General features: G+C 41.8%; 1 protein-coding gene across 1 annotated transcript in view; it reads right to left on the bottom strand.

The window, feature by feature from the left end:
* Positions 1 to 6,119: 6,119 nt before the first annotated feature.
* The window catches only part of lamc3 (laminin, gamma 3), a 141,336-nt gene continuing 126,450 nt past the window's right edge, over positions 6,120 to 21,005 (bottom strand). Inside the window, exons 20-28 of the mRNA XM_017407944.3 lie at positions 18,656 to 18,732; positions 18,218 to 18,352; positions 15,516 to 15,726; positions 13,479 to 13,625; positions 11,766 to 11,868; positions 11,152 to 11,354; positions 9,264 to 9,404; positions 8,213 to 8,312; positions 6,120 to 7,411 (exon numbers count right to left, since the gene is read on the bottom strand). Of these exons, the coding sequence (XP_017263433.1) occupies positions 7,149 to 7,411; positions 8,213 to 8,312; positions 9,264 to 9,404; positions 11,152 to 11,354; positions 11,766 to 11,868; positions 13,479 to 13,625; positions 15,516 to 15,726; positions 18,218 to 18,352; positions 18,656 to 18,732 (1,380 nt within the window). The 3' untranslated portion in view covers positions 6,120 to 7,148. The remainder of the gene's footprint in view (positions 7,412 to 8,212; positions 8,313 to 9,263; positions 9,405 to 11,151; positions 11,355 to 11,765; positions 11,869 to 13,478; positions 13,626 to 15,515; positions 15,727 to 18,217; positions 18,353 to 18,655; positions 18,733 to 21,005) is intronic.

The following is a 21,005-nucleotide window of genomic DNA, read 5'->3' as shown; positions in this document are numbered from 1 at the left end:
TCTTCAGACAGAGGGAGGTTCAGCTAACAGCGGTGGGAGGCTCCCGCAACAGCAGCGTTAGGAGTTAAGGAGGCCTGAAATCATAATATAAGACTCATCCACACCGTATATAAATAAAGGAAATGAAAATGTATGATTACAGGTAAAACAGAATATAAAAGCACCTATTTGTCGACTTGTTTTTACCTCTGTTAGGACAGGTTTTAATTTGAGGAGGCAAGCCCTGCCTTTTCTTTGTAATTTGAGCCATGTACTTGATTATTCCTCCTTATGTGCAGTGTTCCGGTTTCCTGGTTTATCTTGTCTTCAAATGTTCCCTCTGCACACCTGGTTGTCATTTATGAATCAGCATACCTGTCCCGTGTCTCTCGTTATCTTCCAACAGTATGCCTGTTTTGTCTTTTGACACAAGTCATAGTTATTGAAGAGGTCATTTCTGAATTTGGTATTGGAGATACAAAACAATCACACATTTTTTGTTATATCTTCTGCATATTACATCAAATACCCAATTAAAAATGGCCATCTAGAAAACATATAAAAATACATATTTTATGTACCTAACTTCTAGTCACTATGAGTTAAAAAGTACTGAGAACTCTTAGAACGGACCATGAATAATCCCCATTGTGACAAAAAGAATAAAATAAATCAGTATCCTGTGGACTCCAGAGATGGTCTTCAGCAGCTGGGGCTCTGATGACAAATGGGAAACATCTGAAGACTGATGACTTGGCGCTAGAAAGAGTAACAGAGAAAGAGAGCCAAAACCCACAGCCCCACCTAGAGGAAAACAAGCTGTACTTTCTGCAAATTAGCACTCGGGGAAGAAAAAAACAAAGCTAAATTATGCAAAAAAGGCTGATATGTTTACTTTTTGAAGCATTTATTGACCAGTCTGGCTTTGAAACCACAAAGAACAACTAACTAGGTGAGGAAAAAATTTTGCCCACTTTTATTCCAAAAGTTTAAGATCTATTGTTTACATCCAGGATGTTTAATTTAGACTTTGTTCCCAGTCATGCTAAATTTTATTGAAAAAAAAAGACAAAAAAGTTTAGGTTTTCATCAGCTAATTTCAAAGATGTTCTGTTTCCATTTAGGGATATCAGGGACCGGAGGATGATCGGCCAAAGGCCACTTTTAGCCCTCGGGCTGTATGTTGACACATTCCCACAACAACCAAAGGGAGTTTTTGTTTCACAGAACTGAGAATCCACCAAATCATCAACTACAGAATGTCTAAAGCATGTACAGAGAACACACCGCTGGAAAAGTTGTTGCTCCAGGTGCACAAATGAATCTAACAACCTTTTTTTGTTGTTGTTTTTTTGTTTTCCTGCCGCAGACACAGCAGAGTATCACACGCCGCTGTCGTTCAGCCCTCATGTGCGCTATAGGCGGCGCCTATATTTTTAGATTCCCCTGAGGGATCATTTTGGCACCGCATGAGTCTTGTTTACCGCCAACTATCCTGTGTACTTGTTTTTGATATGCTGATGTTCACCTCCATCTGCCAGTTTTCTTTTTAACACGTTCGCCCTCCACGGAACGCACTCATAACAGCACAGTGGATCCGGGCTCCGTGAAGGCTTAACGATTCCCAGCAGGACTGAAGGCGGCTTCAGCTTCACTGCTGTGAAATGCAGGAAAACGTACGGGAAGCCACGTGACGTGATTGTCAATGAGGCCGCAATTATTTCATCATGCCAAATCTTTTCTTTTAAGTTCCAACTCGAACGATTCCACTTGTTGCAGCGAGAGCCGTTTCCATTCTCGCCACGCCGCAAACCGGACTTCGCCGGAGCGGCTGCTGACGGAACAGCTCGGAAAGACGAAGTTCTCTCTGCTGACATTAGTCCAGCCATTATCGGGCTCGTGTCAGCCATAGGGGTCAGTCGGCTTGGCGCACATTTTGTGAATCAGATGATATGAAAAGTTTTCTGTAGCATGTGCGTTTCAGTGTGATTAAAACGAAGAATTATGTTATACATAAAACATGCTTGATGCTGTTATTTTTTTATTTGTATAAATACGAATCACATTCAAGGCCTAGCATTCCTTGAAGAATTGCATATTACCCGCACCCTTCCATTCCAGCGTTTTAGACTAAAATCCTCTTATGATGAGAAGGGACGCAGTTATGGCCATTTTGGTCAAACCTCATAAATTACAGCACGCACAATGACATGCTCAGAGTATGTGCTGTGAACGACTCTCAGCTACTACCACACCAAATTCTATCTTAATATCTGTAAGACTGACGGAGTTAGAGCCAGTTTTGTGTTTGCTACGATCAATTAGCTGTGGCGGACATCTTGAAACAGGCTGACTCCAAAAGGTAATCACTGATGGAAGAACATCCAGTGATTATGTTCTGAAAATTTCATTAAAATCCCTCCAGTGGTTCATGAGATATTTTGCTAACAGACAAGTAAAATTAACTGTAACAGTTAGTGGCAAAGTTCTAAGCAAATGTGTTGCACTATGTGTAGGGCTCGGATTATGTGATGTGGATAATGCTCTACTACCAGCACACCAATTCTTAGCTCAACATTTGTAAAACTGACTGAACTATAGACATTTTTGTTTTGGCAAATATCAATTAGCTGTTGCAGCCATCTTGAATGGGGATGCCCACAAAAGTTAATCACATGGACTAGATGTCCATCCTGTGATGAAGTTCCAAGTATCTCATTAAAGTCAATCCAGTGGCTCATGAGATATTTTGCTAACAGACAGACAGACAGACAAACAAACACATAGACAAAAACACGATCACCCCTTTTGCCGTCAGCGACAGGCAATAAATATATTAGTGCCAAGCAGAAAGCAAGTATTTGCATATGTGCTCATGACTTTGAAAGCTGCGTCTCATCCAGCAGCAGTGCCTCGGCAGTAATGTGTGCAGCAGGGGCTTTTTGAACCTTCGGTCCGTGACTTATCTGACATTTATTTTTCTCCTTGTTATGAGCTTGTTTAATCTGTGCGCCCTACTTATAGCTCGCACTCGGGAGCTGCTCGGCGATGGCTTGATACCCCAGCAAATAAACGCGGGATGTGGAGGACAGCTCTCGAATCCTATTTTCTCAGGCGGCTCATGTGGCACTGCGAGGGCTCGGGGTTTAAAAGCGGCGGCAGCGGCGGCTCAGGTGGTGGCGGGGCCCATGTTTAGTGCTCTCGTAGTGTGACGAGGGGCGTGCCAGCAAACATCAGAAAACATCTTTGATGCTAAGCACTTGCACTTGTGCTCGGTCCATGTCCTCTCTCTCTCTGTGATACATCCGCTTACTATTTGTCCATCAAAAACACAGATTTTAGCATTAGGATTATTTATTTTTTGATAAATTAGATGGATTATTGCTTGCTGCAGAAGGTGAATGTGAGTATAGGTGTGTATATCTCAAGGATCACTTAATTATAATGAAACTTTCAGAAAGTTATCACTTAACAAACATCTATAACTGATGAACCTTTGGAGTTAAGATGGCCTCCACAGCCAAGCACAAAGGCTATACGAGTTGGTGTGGTGGTAGCTGAGACTCGTCTCCGACACATACCGTATTTTCCCGTCTATAAGGCGCACCTATAAGCCTTAAATTTTCTCAAAAATCGGCGGTGCGCCTTATAATCCAGGGTGCCTTATGTGTGCACTGAATTCCAAAATCTGTCCCTGACACAGGGACGTACGGTGATGTGTACAGTACCGGTACGTACGCTGGCAGCGATAAACCAATCAGAGAACACTATGTAATACGTTGTAGACCGTATGTTTTAGCATGTATGAGTTAAGTACAGAAATGGACGCCATAATTGAGACTGCGCCTTATAATCCGGTGCGCCTTATGGTGCAGAAAAAATGGTACTCTTCAGCAACAGATACTGAAAGATCATGCAAGATTTTGCAACACCACATGAGATTGTGCATAATCTTATCTTCAAGGTTTAACCCACAGGGCGACAGCTGCATCATTTCTCAACTTGCGATGATCTTAGTCTAAAACTGTAGCCCGAAAGGCGGCGGGCGACATGCATTCCTTCAAAGCATGCTAGACCTTTTATTCTGATGGGTGAAATGGGGCTTTTTGTGTGAAAAACAAAAACAAAAAACAAATAGTGTACATTCTGCCACCAGCAGCTAGCCGTATGACCAAACTCTACGGCTGACACAAACGCCGAGTCTGAAGCTTTAACCTTCTCCTGCCTACGGAGGAGCATTTGATGATGCATTACATGTGAAGGAGCTTGTGGTAAAGTCAGCCTCTGTGAAGCGGAGAAAGAAAAAAAAAAAAAAGATGCGAGATCACAGCAAAGCGAATTGTCCCTTGATGCTCCCGTCTCTCTTCTGGAGCACTTCACTGAGCAACAGCAAACTCTGAAATCTTTGTGATTCTCTGTGACAAACACAGCTGCTGCTTGGTCTTTGGTTGTCCTCCTCCTCTTGCGGAAAACATCTCGGCGCGAGAGGAAAATCCTCGTGTTTCAAGTTCATGCAAATTCATTTCAGTTTACATGTGCGGAAAACTATAACAAGGTGTCCCCATCTGGTGTTTAGCATGATAGACCCACCCAACAAAGCCAAACAAGCTCAATACTCACTAAATCAGTAATGTAAAAAAAAAAAAAAAGCTGAAATAAAGTAATGACTCTGACTGGGTTTGGTCTCCTGCTACTTCTAAGCAGCTATGAAACCTATGAATTTAGATGTCATTTTTACATAGTAATGCCACTTATCTTTGCGTTGCTGCTAAACTGACTGAAATGGATCCCTAAACCACAGCTGCATTTATCACTGCAATAAATGTTTATAAATGTTCCGCTTCCTCCCATGACAGCGAGTCTGGGATATAAATCTACAGCTTTAATTTTGGGGTTCAGGCAGAGCAGAAATCCAATCAAAATCTAAAACCCGATGGAATGGCTGGCACAGTGCTGAATGACTCAGCATACACACAACCTGTGGAGCCTGTACGTGCTGTGAGCAACGCTAATGTTGGGCATTACGCTCCAGTACAACCACACCAGATTTTAGCACAATATCTGTAAAGTTGTCTGACAGCCACGGTTGCGCCGGCTAAAGTCGATTAGCTGTGGCAGCCATCTTGAATTAGGCTGACTCTAAAAGTTATGTTTAAGTTATGTTATGTTAAGTCGGTGGCTGGATTTAAAAGTAAAGATAAGTTACTGAAATCTAAGTTAATGTGCACAAGTTGCGACTGTGAATATTAAAGCAAACTCAACCAGTCTCCTTGACTTTTGCTTAGACTTTCCGTTTTTACTAGTCATCCCACCGTTAACTAATCAACTTCACCTCCTGGAATCTGAGCCGGCGAGCCGACGAAAACACGTCCAATCCCAGAAGGTCGCGTCTGCCATTCATTGAGAACGCAAAAACACTTCAACAGATTTGTTTTTGACACTTTAAAACATTAGTAGTGTTCCTTTTTCGTAAATTTACAGCAAGGCTTGTTTTGTAAATCGATTTGTTCTTACCACAAAGTACAAAGCCGCATAATCAAACATTTTGTGCTGCAACAATCACAAAAAAGGCCCATAAAACCCTGGAAGGATTTGCAGTATTTAACACCAATAAGTGTACATACGAAAGGATTTTTGTCTCTGTTGGGCCTGATTCTGGCAAACAGATGATGAAGTTTCAGCTTGTGGTTTAAAAGTCTGTTTCGATGTTTCACAATGAAGTGGTGCTGTTATGACAAAGACGAGTGAACCAGTGGGCCAGACATTAGATCTCAGCTCAGCTCCGGACCCTGCGGACGCATTAGTTGTCTTTTAACCTTAAGCCGGGCTTGGTTCTGGTGGTTTAAGGTGCCGATTATGACTCACGGCTCTCGTTCGCAGCAGAGAAACATTTGGACTATGAATCACTTGGATTTCCTTGCAGTGACAGGAGTCTCATTGTCCATCTGCAGCCGTGGCAGCACCTGAGACGATCCACGTTCACGGCTCGAACAGCCAGCTGAACATTTTCATTTTTATTTATGGGGAACACATATTAAAAATAAGACAGACATTTGTATCGTCTCATTTCAGCTCTTTAGGGTTTAGTTCGAACCCTAACCGATCAAACAGAATAAAATAAATCACAAGTGACAACCTCATTTCTCAAAGCCTGTATTTATTGTTTCCTGAAATGCTGCATTTCCACATTTGCTTTGCTTCGAGTAGTACTTTTTGTTTCTTGGTGCATTGTTGCAAGACCACATTTTCCATTAACAATTAGATACAGTGAGTAGAAAAATGTAATATTTCAAGTATGTTTTACTGCGTAATGTTTTCTATTGAAACTCCTAAAACATATATGTTGCTGAGAAAAACAATAAAAAAAGTACAGTACAGAGTGAGCCTTGGGGACCGTCAAGTCTTTATTACAAAGACTTGATGCATAAAAGACAATCTGCTCGAACGCTTTGGTCATTAGAAACCAGACTGGGTCACCTTTTATGAAATCAAAGGTCTGACAAATTGATAGCGACACGGCAAGATGGAAAAGTGGAGAAACCACAAAAACGGAGAGGTAGCCACCCTAAAAATCACCCCCTAAAATACCAGGTTGTGTGTTATTGAAGCCTTACTTGAACTCCGCTGAGGCCAAGTTGACTAATTGCTAATTAAGCCGCGCTGATGAAAAAAGAAGTGAAGTGTAAATGAACGTGTCAGTGTGAAGGAGCACTCAGACGCACCTTTTTACCCCCACTAAGGAAAATCAGCATTATTCTAAACGTGACCGGTGCTCTCCAGCAGTTTTTGGAATGGCTGGTTATTATTCATGGTTAAATTAAAGTTCAGATGATGTTGGTTAACAAAAAAAAAAAAAAAAGAAAGTGAGAGGGACAATAAAGTGGAGAAAGTCAGAAAGAAAAACATGAAGATGGAGGAGGAGGATCAGGTATAAATCACCGGGGACAGAGGACAGCTCTGAGGCTTTTGGCTGAAATGTGTGTGACTGTAAAACGAATTGTACCTCAGGGCGATAAGTTAGATAGAGAGGGAAAAATGTGAAACAATATCACTGAATTTTTGAAGTTGAACAAAAAAAAAAAGAAAAGAAAGACAATAACTTCCTTTATTGAAACATCCTCACAGACTTCTTTTTTTAAATCTTCAGCCGTTTTATCGATGTAGCATCTTCAGGCTCCTCCTTCTCCTGTGGCCTGCGGGCAGGACTGAGGCAGGTTCGAGGCGATGTCCCTGAGACTGTCTCTCTCCTCCCTTATCTCCTGTATGTCCTGATCAATGAGGGACAGGTGGCTTTGCTGCTCTTTAGCAGCCGAACGCAGCTTCTGGATCTTCGAGCCCAGCGTCGGGCTCTCCACGCTGGCGCGCAGCATGTTCAGGCGGCGCGCTGTCTCGTTTAGGATCCGGTTGAATCGCACCAGTGGCACGCTCCCATCTGGTCCGGACACACAAGAGGCGGAAGATATGGGGAAACAAGAAATCTTACAGAAATCCTGGTCCTCGAGGGCCACTATCCTGCATGTTTTACTTGTTTCCCTGCTCCAACACACCTGATTCAGTGGTTAAATCACCTCTTCATGTTCTGCAGAAGCCTGTTAATCACCCATTGATTCAAATCAGGTGTGTTGGAGCAGAGAAACAAGTAAAACATGCAGGATGGTGGCCCTTGAGGACCAGGACTGGAGACCACTGCTTTAAAAGACATGTGCTTCAAACTGTAGTTCATTGATGGCTGCCCTGAATAAAGATTTAAACACGGTGTAAGTTTGCATGATGACCTAATTATCCTCTCAGGCAAATTAACTCACTGACCACAGAGTAGTTAATTCATTAAATTGTATATATCATAATTTTAATTAATAGCATATTCATAATTCTAGGTGAAAACAAAAACAGCTTTATTATTTTTATACACTTAACCTTCCTGTGGCCGTCGGGTTAAACTGACCCGTAGTTACAAGGGCTTTTCTATGTCTCTATCTCTCTCTCTTTTGAGGGCTTCAGGAGGGTTAACTGTATCAACCCTTGGCCTTGTGAGCAGCAGTGAGTGGAGCTTTACGGTCTGGATTAGAAACTGGGCAACGTTTCAACGTTTCAATGTTAAATTAGGCAATAAATATACCAGAAGTCTTTAATGATCTGACATTACAGGTAAAATGAAGATTTATAGGCTTCTGTATAGACTTGGACGACCCCAAAAGCAGCTACAGTGACAGTCATCCAGAAAGGGACTTACCAATCTTGTTGATTAGTTCACTTAGGGTGACAGAGTAGGCCTCCAGCTGGAGTTTAGCTGCTTCCATGTCTTCCTTTATGCTGGTCAGGGATAACTCAGGCTGAGCAGAGAGAGAGGAAAAAAAGACCTTTATTAAGCAAAACCTTGGATGTAGAAGGGTTGTTGAGACTAAATGCCTAAATTATCTGGTTTTATACAGCCATCTGCCACAATGCTAAGGCTCCATCAAATGGCTATTTTTTTCTTTTTGTATTAATTTATGAAAACATCTCAGTCTACATTATTCCAACTAAAATGCTGAAATACCCAAACCACGATGGAAGGTCGTGAGAACGTTCACAATAACAACATATCAAAATACAGAGAAAGAACAATCTTAGCTTGGCTTAAAATTCTCTCAAAATGTGTTTTTTCTTTGATACCATTGCACAGTTTCCTCAAAGTTAATAACCACTTTAGCACACAAAGTTTGACCTTGACACGATCAGAATAAAGATATAAAGATTTTTAAAAATGGTAAAATTATCTTCACTGTGGTTTTAGTTTCTAGGGCATAAAGTGATTGTGAGTATGTGGTAACTAGGCTGCTACATCAGCATTTCTGGAAATCTTTCTGTCTCAACTCCACATGGGTACACCAAAAATGGAGTTTCAAAAGCCAGACGGCCTAAAATAGATTTGGGGCCCCTTGTCAGAACAACCGGGACCAATCTGTGAGTGGTGAAGAGAATCTCTGGGGGTGTCCGGTGGTGATTGGGGTCTGAATGCTTGCAGCGGATTCTATACATCCTGTGGGTTGCGAAAAACTGGGAAGGCTGAAGGACAGATTTACTTTTTTTTTTTCTCTCTTTGGGATGTTGTGTTATAGTAAAATCCACATAAATCACAGAATCTAAGAATTATTTGCAGATAAATGCATTTTAACAAGATAATAATTGTTCAAAGGTTAGAATTTTTTTTGTTAAACTTGCTAGACCTAGCTCTATAGATACTAAGGTAAAAAAAATAAATAAATCTGTCACTGTGGTGTATTGACAGAGATTCTTTGTACCTCTGATGGGATCTGGGAGTTTGTTTTGTGGGCAAGCAGCTCTTGCTCAGACAGCTCCTGTAATGCAGAGTCTATATGGGAACTGAGGTGACCAGATGCAGTCCTGGTATGTTTGGCCTGGGTCAGAATGGCTTTGGATTCCTGCACACACACAACACAGACAAAAAAGACAAATCTCTGAAAAGCTTAAAGCAAATGACATCCAACTGTTCAAAATATGGAGATTCTTTATGGAACAAGAGCAAGAGTTGACAGAAATGGGATTTATTTTTTCTTGTTACGGCAGCTGAACCATCCCAATCTACCCACATCCAAAGCAACCATCTTGCTTCAAACGCTAACCCTAATCCTAACCAACCCATATGTGACCTTACACACTGGAAGTGGGTGGAGTTTGATGGTTATCACGCCTGTCTTAGTGAAGCATCTGTTATTCGCATTGAATTGAATTGCGTCCACTACAGCTCTCGCTACAACCAATAGGATTGTGCCACGCTCTCAGCATGTGGCTGCAACCACCAATGCACTCTTTCCATGTGTCAGTATATAACGCTCCATGCCAAGTCGCTTTTCATTCACTGTTTGGATGCAAAACAAAAAACGCCCTCATCAGGGTCAGGCCTGCTGCGCGAGGAAGCGAGAAAGTGGGGGATGTAGTTGAGGTTGTACACAGAAAACCTCCTCACTTGCATCCTCTCGTGCTGCCTCCCACAGCAAGGCTGAAACTGATGGTGGGCGCCCAGTATCCTCCCGTATACGCAGGAACATTAGGCAGAGTGTGAGAAGGTCAGGGAAACAACCTAGTGCAGACGTGACGCCCATAACAGCAGCGTCTTGCGAACATAGTGTGATCTTCCAGCACGTAGCCGCATACTGATGTGATCTGAGAGAGAGAGTGTGGCCGCGGTGCAATCATGGGCATATATGGTAGTGGTGTGTGTGATAGGCCCACATCTTTGTGTTAATCAGACATCTTTTTGTCAGGATTTGGGTTTTGTTTTGTTTTATCTTTGAGGTTTCTTTTGCATTTGGGGTTATTGTTTTCATGTTTTGTCTTTGTTTAGTTTCTGCTTCTTGTGTTCCTGTCATTATTCACTTCTCCTCTGTCAGTCACTTGTTTAATTGCCACGCCCATCTCCACCTGCTCCTGGTTTGTAATCACTCACTTGTGCCCACTTTCCCTAATTACCCTCTGCTTTAAAACCTGGTCATTTCCTCAATTTACTCGCTGGTCCATTGTCGCTTACTCCCACAGTCTGGTTTCTCCTGTGTCTTGGCTTGTTTTGTTATTTATTACTACGTCCTGGATTTTTTTGTTATTGTTTTGTTTACCTGCCCCGTCAGTTTTTTGCTTTTGTTCTTTTATTTAAAAATAAATCATTTTATTTTCCCTTTAAACCAAGATGAGTCTGCGCATTGGGTTCGCCGCTCTCTCTGCCCATCTTGACATCTATTATTCTACATGTCATATATAATATGTGCTTGGATTATAGCTAGAAAAAGAAAAAAAAAAACACCCATCTCCTCATTACACAGATGAATGTTGTAATTGGAGATTAATAGTCCTGTATTTCTGTATCTAGAGCTAAGGATTTCATCAAATACTTCTTGGAACTAAAACACTGCTGTTCATATTTTTACATGACTTTATTCTTTATTACTGAAAATGACTAACTTTAAAAAATGTGCTGACTACTGTTTTAATATGACATAAAAACAGTAGAGGTGGTACAAGCAAGGTGGTAACAGATAGAATCAAGGCAATAGCACTATTTTATTTTTTGAACAGACACAAGGAAACAGAATAATCTATACAGAAGTGACTGCTAAATTTTTCAGTCTAAAATGATGGTTCAAACAGTGTTGGTAAAAGTAAGCAAGCATGTACCTGTGCCGCATCTTGTGCTATTTGCTCTGCCTCCACGGTGGTATTGTGAGTGAGCCTGGACTTCTCCATGGCTGGTTCGAGCATCTTCTCCGTTTGTTTAATCTTCTTTCTGACCTCAGCCAGGACCTTTTCCTCCAAGGGTCTGACCTTCTTCAGTGCAGCCCTGGTTTGGGCCTGCTGGTGGGGCCACTCTGTCACCATGTCTGAATCAGAGGCAAGATGAGATTAAAGCTCCATCAGGGGGAAATTGATAAATGGCTCATTGTCTACCGGCTGAGTTTTCTTAACCCAAGTGGTTCTGTGCACATTCTGTTGTCCTTCAGTGTTCTGTTAATGGCAGTCTACGCAGAATGGACACAAACCTTTCAGTCATAAATGTTATAAAAAATACTCAAAACATTCCACCCCATTACATTTGCTACATAAGTTTCTACTGCATTCAACACATGACAAACCGATTAAAAGGATAATGTCACACTTATTATAACAATACTGAAGTCTACAGCTCTTATTTGTTTTTTTGTTCATTGTTGGACTTGACATTTTAATTTGAGTTTACTATTTGTTGAACGCTACACAAAAACAACAAAACGGAGCTGGGGTAAAACTCCCACCTTCTGCTTTCCTGTGCAGGGCGTTGGCTTCGGTGTCCACCTCTTTCCCTCTCACCACAGATGACAAAGTCACAACCTTTGCCTCTTGAGCGTGAGCCCGCAGCTACAGGAAAAGATTGAAAAAGTGTCTGAGGACTAAAATGCAATCTGGCCGCGCGAAGATGAAATCAATTTTTTCATAAGCACTGCTGATGTTTGTGGAAAGCTTTTTAAATAACTCGGAGGACAGTGCAGAGTCAATTAAAGATCGACTGTACAGCCACGCTCCTAGATGTGTTATGTTATACATAAACAGTGCAGTGCTTAAGAATGCTAGCATGCTTACTATAACAATGCTAACTGTCATTGTCAAAGACCTATTTTCCAATGGATTCGGACTTTGCTGTACTCTCTAAGACTTGTTGGAACCTGGCTGGATCGCAGCAAATTTGGCAAACCTCGATCAGTATGAAAGCAACTATGACATCACTACACTTAGTATTCGGCAAATAGGTTCCCTGCTTTTTTTCCCCCTCCATGTCCTTGAGAGGTGCTCCTGCGCCCTCACTGTGGTGTGTACATCAAGAGCATTATCCCTTTACATTCCTACCACATGCACACATAGTCGCACCATGCCTCAGGCCCCCTCCTGGCACGACTCGCTTGGCCCTCGTCAGGATGCAGCTACGTGCGAAAAGATCACGGCTTGAAAGCGTAACGCTGATGGCGTGCAGACGTTGCAGTCAGTTGGCCAGTCCTGCTTCAAATTCCCGATTATTAGGGCGAGTACGCTGCCACCAGATTCTCCTCAGGACCGCGATAGTCTGCCACCATGATAACAAACCACTACAACCTCGCTACAGAAGTTTTAGACATGCTCAAAATTGGCTCTAACACATGCAATGACAAGCTCACCGAAGACCTCAACAAGACCCCGCAAAGACTAGCCATGATCTGGATGATTTTTTTTATATTGTAGTTGGGTCTTCAGTCAGTGTGAAGGGGGTCTGAGTTGAAAAAGATTAAGGTTATAACTAAGATATGACTCCAAATGTTCATAAGAAAGGCTTTTTTTGCACTGATGGTGGCTCTGTCTCAGGTCAGTATTGGTAGTTTGAGTGATCATGAACAGAGAATTTATGGTTTTACAAAATGTCAGAGAAAACTGAGCAACAGAGAGTTTTCAAAACCAGCTGAATTGATCTTTAAGGGATCACCAATGTATGTTTAGAATCTCAACACAGTTCATCCCAGTCATTTTAGATACAGTAGAAGTCTACACAACAATTTCTGTTGTTGTACAAAACGCCTAAAGTTTACTGCTGTATACCTCTCATTAAAACTAAAATGGCCAATAGTAGAGGCTGCTGCTTTGATTTTCTTTTTAAAAATTTGTAATGCATTTTTTTAGATACGCTTCTTGCCAATGGCAAACTATCAGGGCCTTCAAGTTATTCAGAGGACATCCAGAGTGGATCTAAGCATAAAAAAGTGGAAAATTTCTATTCCAGTCATCTTTTACAAATAAATGAAAACCAATAGTTGCTTCTCTGTGTTATATTGTTACACACATGCTTGATTTTGTAGCTTCTTCCTGTTAGCTAAGCATAAAGATCGGTGTAATTTGTTCAACTTGTTTTTCTCTTTAGATCAAGTTCATGGCCAGCAATGTTTATCTAAACCAATAAAAGGAACATATAATAATAAAAAAAAACATGATTCAGAGTTACTTACAATTTTTACACCATCCACTTTCTCCAAGTTCTCACTGGCTGTCTTTATTACAGGCGCCATCTCTTTGCTGATATTACTGTGGAGGTTTTCTTTGCTTTCAATTTCCCAGTCCAGCTCTTCTGTCTGTTTCAGAAGGTTCTCAACCCACTGAAAGGAAGCACCGAGACACAGAAACAAACATTTCATTGGAGCGGGGCCTTTTATGCTTTCTTTCCCGTTTCTAAAATCAACATGACATCTTTTACAGAGGGCACATCAGGTTTCCATTCACTAACAGTGAGTCTTAAAAAAAAACACAACCCCTGTAAACAAATGAGTCATTTTGTTGTGTGTTGTAGGCTTAGAGATACTGCAGCGGTAATCACATCCCATGTCCTCTAAAAGCGCCTTCTCCCTCATGCCAGCTTAGTGTCCTCTGCCTGCTTGTTAAATCAAGAGCAGAACTTGAATCTTCACCTCACGGTTGAATGGCCTCCAGCAACCAGTCAGGTTTTAGTTAGAATCCATCTCCCCTGCTGCTAATGGCACTTTGAAGTTGTGCTGATTTAATGTTTTTCATTGGTTAAAACAAAAATATTCTTACATCGACTTTATTGAAATGTAAGTTGTTCATCGCTGAGTCAAAATGCACATTATGGTCAACAGAGCTTTGACAAAGTATTCATACCATTTGAACTTTTCCAAATAAGAGGTAAGTGTTGTATGTATTTGTACTAAGTTTCCTTTAAGTCAATGCCACCTTTCGCTGCATTTACAGGTACAAGTCTTTTGCACAGTTCAACCTTTGCCCATTCTTCTTTGTGAATCAGCTCAAGCTCAATCGGATTGGACGGGGAGCATCTGTGAACAGCAGTTCTGAAGTCTTGCCACAGATTCTCAGTTGGATTTCGGTCTGGATTTCGACTGGTTCGTTCTAACACATGAACATGCTGTGATCTGAAGCTTTCCACTGCAGCTCGGCTGGATGTTTCGGGTCGTGGTCCTGCTAGAAGGTGAACCTCTGCCCCAGCTTTAAGTCAAGGCTGACAAGGCTTTCTTTTCAGGACTGGCCTGTATTTAGCTCAGTCCGTCTTCCCCATCAGTTCTGACCAGGTTCCCTGTTCCTCCGGAAGAAAAGCATCCCGGCTGATTGTGCTGCCACCACCATGTTTCACAGTGGGGATAGGTGTGTTCAAGCTGACGTGTGCCGTTAGTTTTCCGCCGCCCTTCCATAAAGGCCAGACGAATTGTGGATTGTTCCACCTGAGCTGTGGATCTCTGCAGCTCCTTCAGAGGTACCGTGGGCTTCTTGGCTGCTTCTTGGATTAATGCTCTGCTGTTTAGATGAATGTCTTTGGAGGTCTGCAATTGTGCCAAACTCTTTCTGTGTTCGGATGATGGATCGAACAGAGGTCTGTGACGTGTTCAAAGCTCGGGATACTGTTTTATAAACTAACCCTGCTTTAAATATTTAAATGAGTTTATCCTTGTCCTTTCTGGTGTGTTCCCCTGGTCGTCATGATGCTGTGTGATCACTAATGTTCTGTAACAAACCTTTGAGGCCTTCACAGAACAGCTGAATTTGAGGTATCAGAGTAAAAAGGGGATTTTTTTTTGAAAACCATGTATCATGTGCCTTCCTCTTTACAACTATGTGATACGTTGTGTCGGACTGTCACCTATAATCCCGGTGAAACACGTTGAAAATTTGTGTTGTAACGTGGCGAAGGCTACCAGCTCCCCTGCATGGAAAAGTGGGTAAATAAAATGGATGTTGGAACAGTCAGAGCACTGCATGCTAAATTTTGCTGCAGGGTACGAACAGAACACACAACTGCACAAAATAGACGACAGCAACATGCCCGTATGTCACTGGTTTTGGGGATTTAGGAAGTAGTTTTAACTTCAGACCAGTGACGGTCGACTAGTGTGGCAAACACACCCAGAGCTTTTTCATTAATTTAGCAACAAATGTGAAAAAAAACAACAACAAAAAAACATGAAATCACTCATCTCCCTTCAGTGTAACGCTCCAAATTACCGGCCGTCCAAACTGACCTGTGTCGTGTAGTTAAGCGGATGTGTTTGGTTGAAATGGAGCAGGTCCATCTCTGATGATGTTCTGACACCCAGCTGATGTAAGGATGATGTGATGTTACCCAGGGCGAGCTTTAAACTACTGTCTTCCTCCTCCAGGGCCAAATGTTCAGCTACAGTATCATTTAGCTCTGCGGTTAGCCTCTCCTTCTGCTGCTGCATTTCTGAGATTCTGTCATGAAAGGAGATGGGGGGTGGGGGAGGAAGGAAAATTCACTCGTCATATCCCCTTTAAATAATAATTTTATTTATTTGATCATTTGTGTTCAAATATTAACAAGAGACGTTGCCGCCGAATCCCTCCCTGTGCATGTTCAGCATTTTAGCTGGAATCTTTTAGGATTGTACTCACGGTTGACATTACTACAGGTATTATAGGTGCATAAAAAGCACGAGATATGTGAGCGAAGAGGAGCAGGGAGATGGTGACATTGTGCAAAGACTCCACGATGGTAAATGAAAGGTGTTAAGCACAGAGCAGAAAATGTTAAAATTGCCCTTTTTTATCAGCTTCACAGCTGTAATGATATCCAATATGTTTCGCCTCAAAAGAGCAGATAAACAAACAGCACATGCAGTTCTTCTTGGCTGCAGAACATTCATTTTCACAATAATTAATTACCATTTCTGGCAGGGTTCAGAAATACTGGAATATTATGCTTTTCAAGATATAATTGTGTTTGTTACGTGACTATGGCTCTAAAGCTCTAATGGGTGACTGGGTAAACCGTTCAGAAATACAAGTGCTAGAAAGAAAGACGAGAATTATTTATTTGAATTTTTTTATCATCGCTTTATTTGTATGTAACCTGCAGCAAACAGTGGTCGTAGGATTTGGAAACTTGGCAAGAAATTCTCATGACTGAGTCAAGCTGACTGCGAGTGAAAACAAAGAGCAACTTCAACGCCGTCGACAATGATGCAAACCCCAAAAAGCGCGAAGCAGTTGTTCACGCTGTCGTGATTTCTTTTTTTTTTTTTCCCCCCAACTGAACAATGGAGGCTACAGGCTGGATACTTCCGCAAACTCTTCCGCTCCACCGTTTTGATCCTGAAGTAACGATGGCAGACATTATCGCAGGGAACTTTGCCACCCAAAAGGTGCACCCTGAAGTCACCATTCCAGCTTGGAAAGTTGGCAATTCCTGACCACATATATAAATATTAATATATATTCACTAAATACCCGGCATGAGGAGCTCCAGTACTGAAGGTCTATCGTTAGAAAGCGTTCTGAACACTATAGGAGCTTCCTGGGTGAGTAGCTTCTTTTCACATAAAAGGCTTCTGAACTGCTAAAGTATCAACACATGGGGAAATACTGTATGTGTGAGAAATGCACTTTAATGCTGCCCATTTGTGCACAAACTGCTCACTTTGCATCCTATAAATTGACACACACACACACACTGATGAACTGAACCCAAATCAAGCTGACTACTGTTAGGAGAGGGTAATCAATTTGGAGCTCCTCGCCTCTTGCTCTCATCGTGGCCACCGGGGGGCATTTTGCATCATTCTGTCTGGCATTCAGGATAATCCTCGGAGCAATCACACGCTAGGAAGATGCAGCGAGCGTGCTGCAAATCCAAGGAAGCAATAGGCTTACAGCGAAGAGAAGCTGTCCTCCTGTGGCTAAATGTCTTGCTCCTTAACTCCAATGTGCTTTTAAAAAGAGGCAGCAAATGAAAAAAAAAATAGACTGACTTAGAACAGAAGAATCGGTGCACGTGTGAAAACAAAATAAAAAAAATTAAAAAAATCAAAGAGTCGTGCAGCTTGTTAGGATTATTATCTCCTGTGTGTGCGCTTGTCTGTTTGTTACCAAAATTTCTCGTGAACTGGATCACCAACACATATTCTGAGCGCCAACAGGTTGCATAATCTTTGCTTAAGATTTTGCCATTAACAATCGGAGTCAACTTTGTTTGTCTGTTAGCAAAATATCTCATAAAGCACTAAACTGATTTTAATAAAACTTTCAGGAAATAATTATTGGATGTACACCTACAAGTGGTTAGTGTTTTGAGTCAATCCAATTCAAGATGGTTGCTACAGTCGACTAACCTTAGAAAACACAAAAATGGCTATAATTCAGTAAAAATTATAGGTGTTGTGCTAAAAGTTTGCATAGTAGTAGCCAAGAGTATTTCACGATACATAATCCAAGTGCTAGTCGTTGTGCAATATCTTAGCCCAAAACTATAGCATTAGATGTTGGAATCAACTTTTTTTGTCTGTTAGCAAAATATCTCATGAAGTACTGCATGGATTTTAATGAAACCTTCAGAATGTAACCACTGAATATATATCTACAATTGATTACCTTTTTGAGTCAATCCAGTTCAAGATGGCTGCCACAGCTAATCAACATCAGCTAATATAAAAATTGGTATAAGTTAGTCAGTTTGACAGAAATTGAGCTGAAATCTGATGTGGCACTAGTTGAGAATCTTTCACATTACATACTCTGAAGATGCCATCTTGAAAGGTGATCTTAGTCCAAAACTCTAACATAAATGGTGGCGGGCGATACACTATCCTATAAAGCACACCACGCCTTTAAATAACGAATGATTTCTCTTACTAACGGCGTTAGCGAAAGCCTTCTTTTAGCGTGTGTTTCTTCTCAGGCGTGCCTTTGGGTTCTTTTATTTGCTCACCTCTCTGTCAGGTTCCGGATATACTCTTCGGTAGAGTTGTCCTGCAGCAGGTCCATCAGGAGGCTAAAAGTCTGCTTTGAGAATCGCACCGCCCTGCTGGCCACGGCCTCGATGTGCGCTGCCGTTTCTCTGTGACTACGAGGGAGAAAAGCACACACACACAAAAAAAAACCAGGGGGAAACCAGGAGGAAAGGCATCAGGGAAAAGATAACCAAGCAGAGAGGAAGATGTCGATGGCCTCCGCTCACTGGGTTTCCGGTTTCTGGAACCACCGCATGATAGGGCTGTAACACTCTGAGAGGTCAAGAGCGATCGATTCACGGCGATCTGACCGCATCGAGTGTGACAACCACCCCCCAGTAGAGCGGAGATCCACAGATTACCGGAACGCTCTCTGCTTTTAATTGACCACTTAAAAGCTGCTTGACCCGGCTTACCTTTTCGTCAGGGCGCGCGAGTCGTTGACCATGATGTTCCATTTGTTCGGCGCCGACACGGCTTCGAAAGGAATGACCTGTGGACACGACAGGGAGGGAGAAACCAAGGGGCTGAGACGTGCAGGGAAACCGGGCTTCAAACTGTTTTGACAGCTTTAATCAAATGATGTAGATTACAGGTTTTTAGAAAACAATCAAAGGATCATGAACCCAGCAAGATCTGGCGAGCGATCCTAAAACAGTGGGCTCGCTCCAAAACCAGGGGTGTGTGTGTGTGTGTGTGTGTGTGTGTCTTACTGGCAAACAAGTAGGCAAACAAAAAAAAACAAAACTAACAAACAAAAAAACAAACAAACAAGAGCCAGAGAGAGAGAGAGAGAAAAGCGTTTACAGCTGAGTCCTTCACCTCGTCGCATCAGCATCATTTTAGAAGATGCAAATAAAATGTGCAAACTGCAATCAACACTGTTTAAATCTTTGTTCGGTTTGGGAAGCTGCCTTGTTTACTGATTAGAAACTAAACTGCTGCTGCGTCAGGCTTACACAAGTGATACAAATTACAATTTGTCTGCACACACAAACACACACACAGACAATCAGAAAACTGAGTTATATATTGACAAAACAAGCTCAATCATCCCCGCCCAAAACCCCCAATAAGATGGCAAGAGTATCTATAATTTTTTTTTTTTTTGCAAGCGGAGACAACAAAAGGCCTCCTGCTGGGTAAAAAAAAAAAAAAAAAAAAAAAAAAAGAAAAAGTTGCATTTTTTGTTGTTGTTGCAAACATCGAACACTAAATGGATTTTCCTGTCAGAAACAGCAGTTTGCCTCTCTCAGACGGAGCGGGGAGGAGACGCGGCTCGTGCACTTTGAATCGAAACATTTAAAAGCGCCGCTTATGATTTAGCTTTTATTTTAAGTATGAATTACAACATCAAGCAGTCAGACAGCAGAGGTGACGGCTCAGCTGACAGGAGCGTGTGCATTAGCATTTGTTTTTGGTTTTTTTTTTTTCCTCCATTTTCTAAATTTTAATTTAAAAGCAAAACAGGTGTTGAAATGCATAGAGTCCCTGGTACATGCAATGCTGATGCACCATGAAAATCTTTAAAGAAGTAGTTTGGCCATGTTGAAACAGGGTTTCTGTGCAAAAGTTATAAATAACTGAATATTTTGCCTCGTCGTATACAGCTTTTTGAATGACTGTGTTGTATTGCTGCTAAAATAAGCGTGAAACACAAGTTTGACGACGGCATGAGGATTTAGATGACGATGCTGTGAGGAAAACGTGACCCTTCCCGGTCATTTCGTGCTCTCGTATGTACCCACGAAGGCTGCGTTCAGGCGACTGCGAACAGAAACCCGTAGCTTGTGGGCCATCTTTGACTTCTGAAGTGCTCTCAGGCAGCCGAAGGGTAGATCTGACCCTTGGAGCGTTTGAGAGGTCAACGATGCAAACTGCATGTTGTCAAAGCGCTGCCTTTTCTTTGGTCCGGGTTGAGCTCATTCGTTGCATTCGTCCAAAACGTTTGACCCACCGCAGTTTTGTTTCAGTCGTCCACTTTGACAATCTCCGAGTGCTTAGTCCTGTTTCCCCTCCTGGAAGTGGTTTAGAACCCGTCACTCGTGCCCTCCCAGATCTCTGCTTCTCTGCCTTCTTCTGACAGGACTGTTGGGAGTCTACCGTTTTCTTTCTTTCTTTCTTTCTTTCTTTCTTTTTTTTAATTTAAAAATTGATGAAATTCCTCTTCTCTCAGCGAACAAAGCTGGATGTATTGATTTTCTCCGATGCCATGCTCAATCCAGCTTGGCCCGATCGTGCTTTGGATACCACTGGATCAGTCGTATCCAGAGCGTTTTTTCGTTTTTTCAGCGCAGCTCTAAGAAACCGTCAGTACACCTGGAATTTGACACAGAGAGAAGCCCTCTTTGCTCAGAATAGCAATGTAACTTCAGACACTTTCAATTCAATCCCGTGCAGCGGCTTCCTCTAAAGCAGTCTTTGTTATGTGCCCTTTACACCAAAATGCATCCTTTCAGGCTTTTTCTTTACTTTTTTTCCCTTTAAATACAGATAAACCTGTTAACTCCCCACCCAGTGGAGAATTTTTTTTTTTATCATCTTCTGCCATGAAAGGTGGGGGATCATGTAATTACCTCTGTTTTCTGTGTATATGTGTTTGTTAATATATGTTTGTTTGCGAAATATCTCGTGAACAACTGGACGGATTTTATTGAAAGTCCCAGAAAGTAATTATTGCGTCTGCATCTATAACTGATTAACTTATGGAGTTAATCTGATTCAAGATGGCCGTCACAGCTAATCACCTTCGGAAAAAAAAAAAAT

Source organism: Kryptolebias marmoratus, linkage group LG14 (assembly GCF_001649575.2).
Source record: "Kryptolebias marmoratus isolate JLee-2015 linkage group LG14, ASM164957v2, whole genome shotgun sequence".
Classification (NCBI taxonomy): domain Eukaryota; kingdom Metazoa; phylum Chordata; class Actinopteri; order Cyprinodontiformes; family Rivulidae; genus Kryptolebias; species Kryptolebias marmoratus.
Note: the sequence above shows the minus strand (reverse complement) of the source record. Positions and strands in the feature narration are given on the sequence as shown.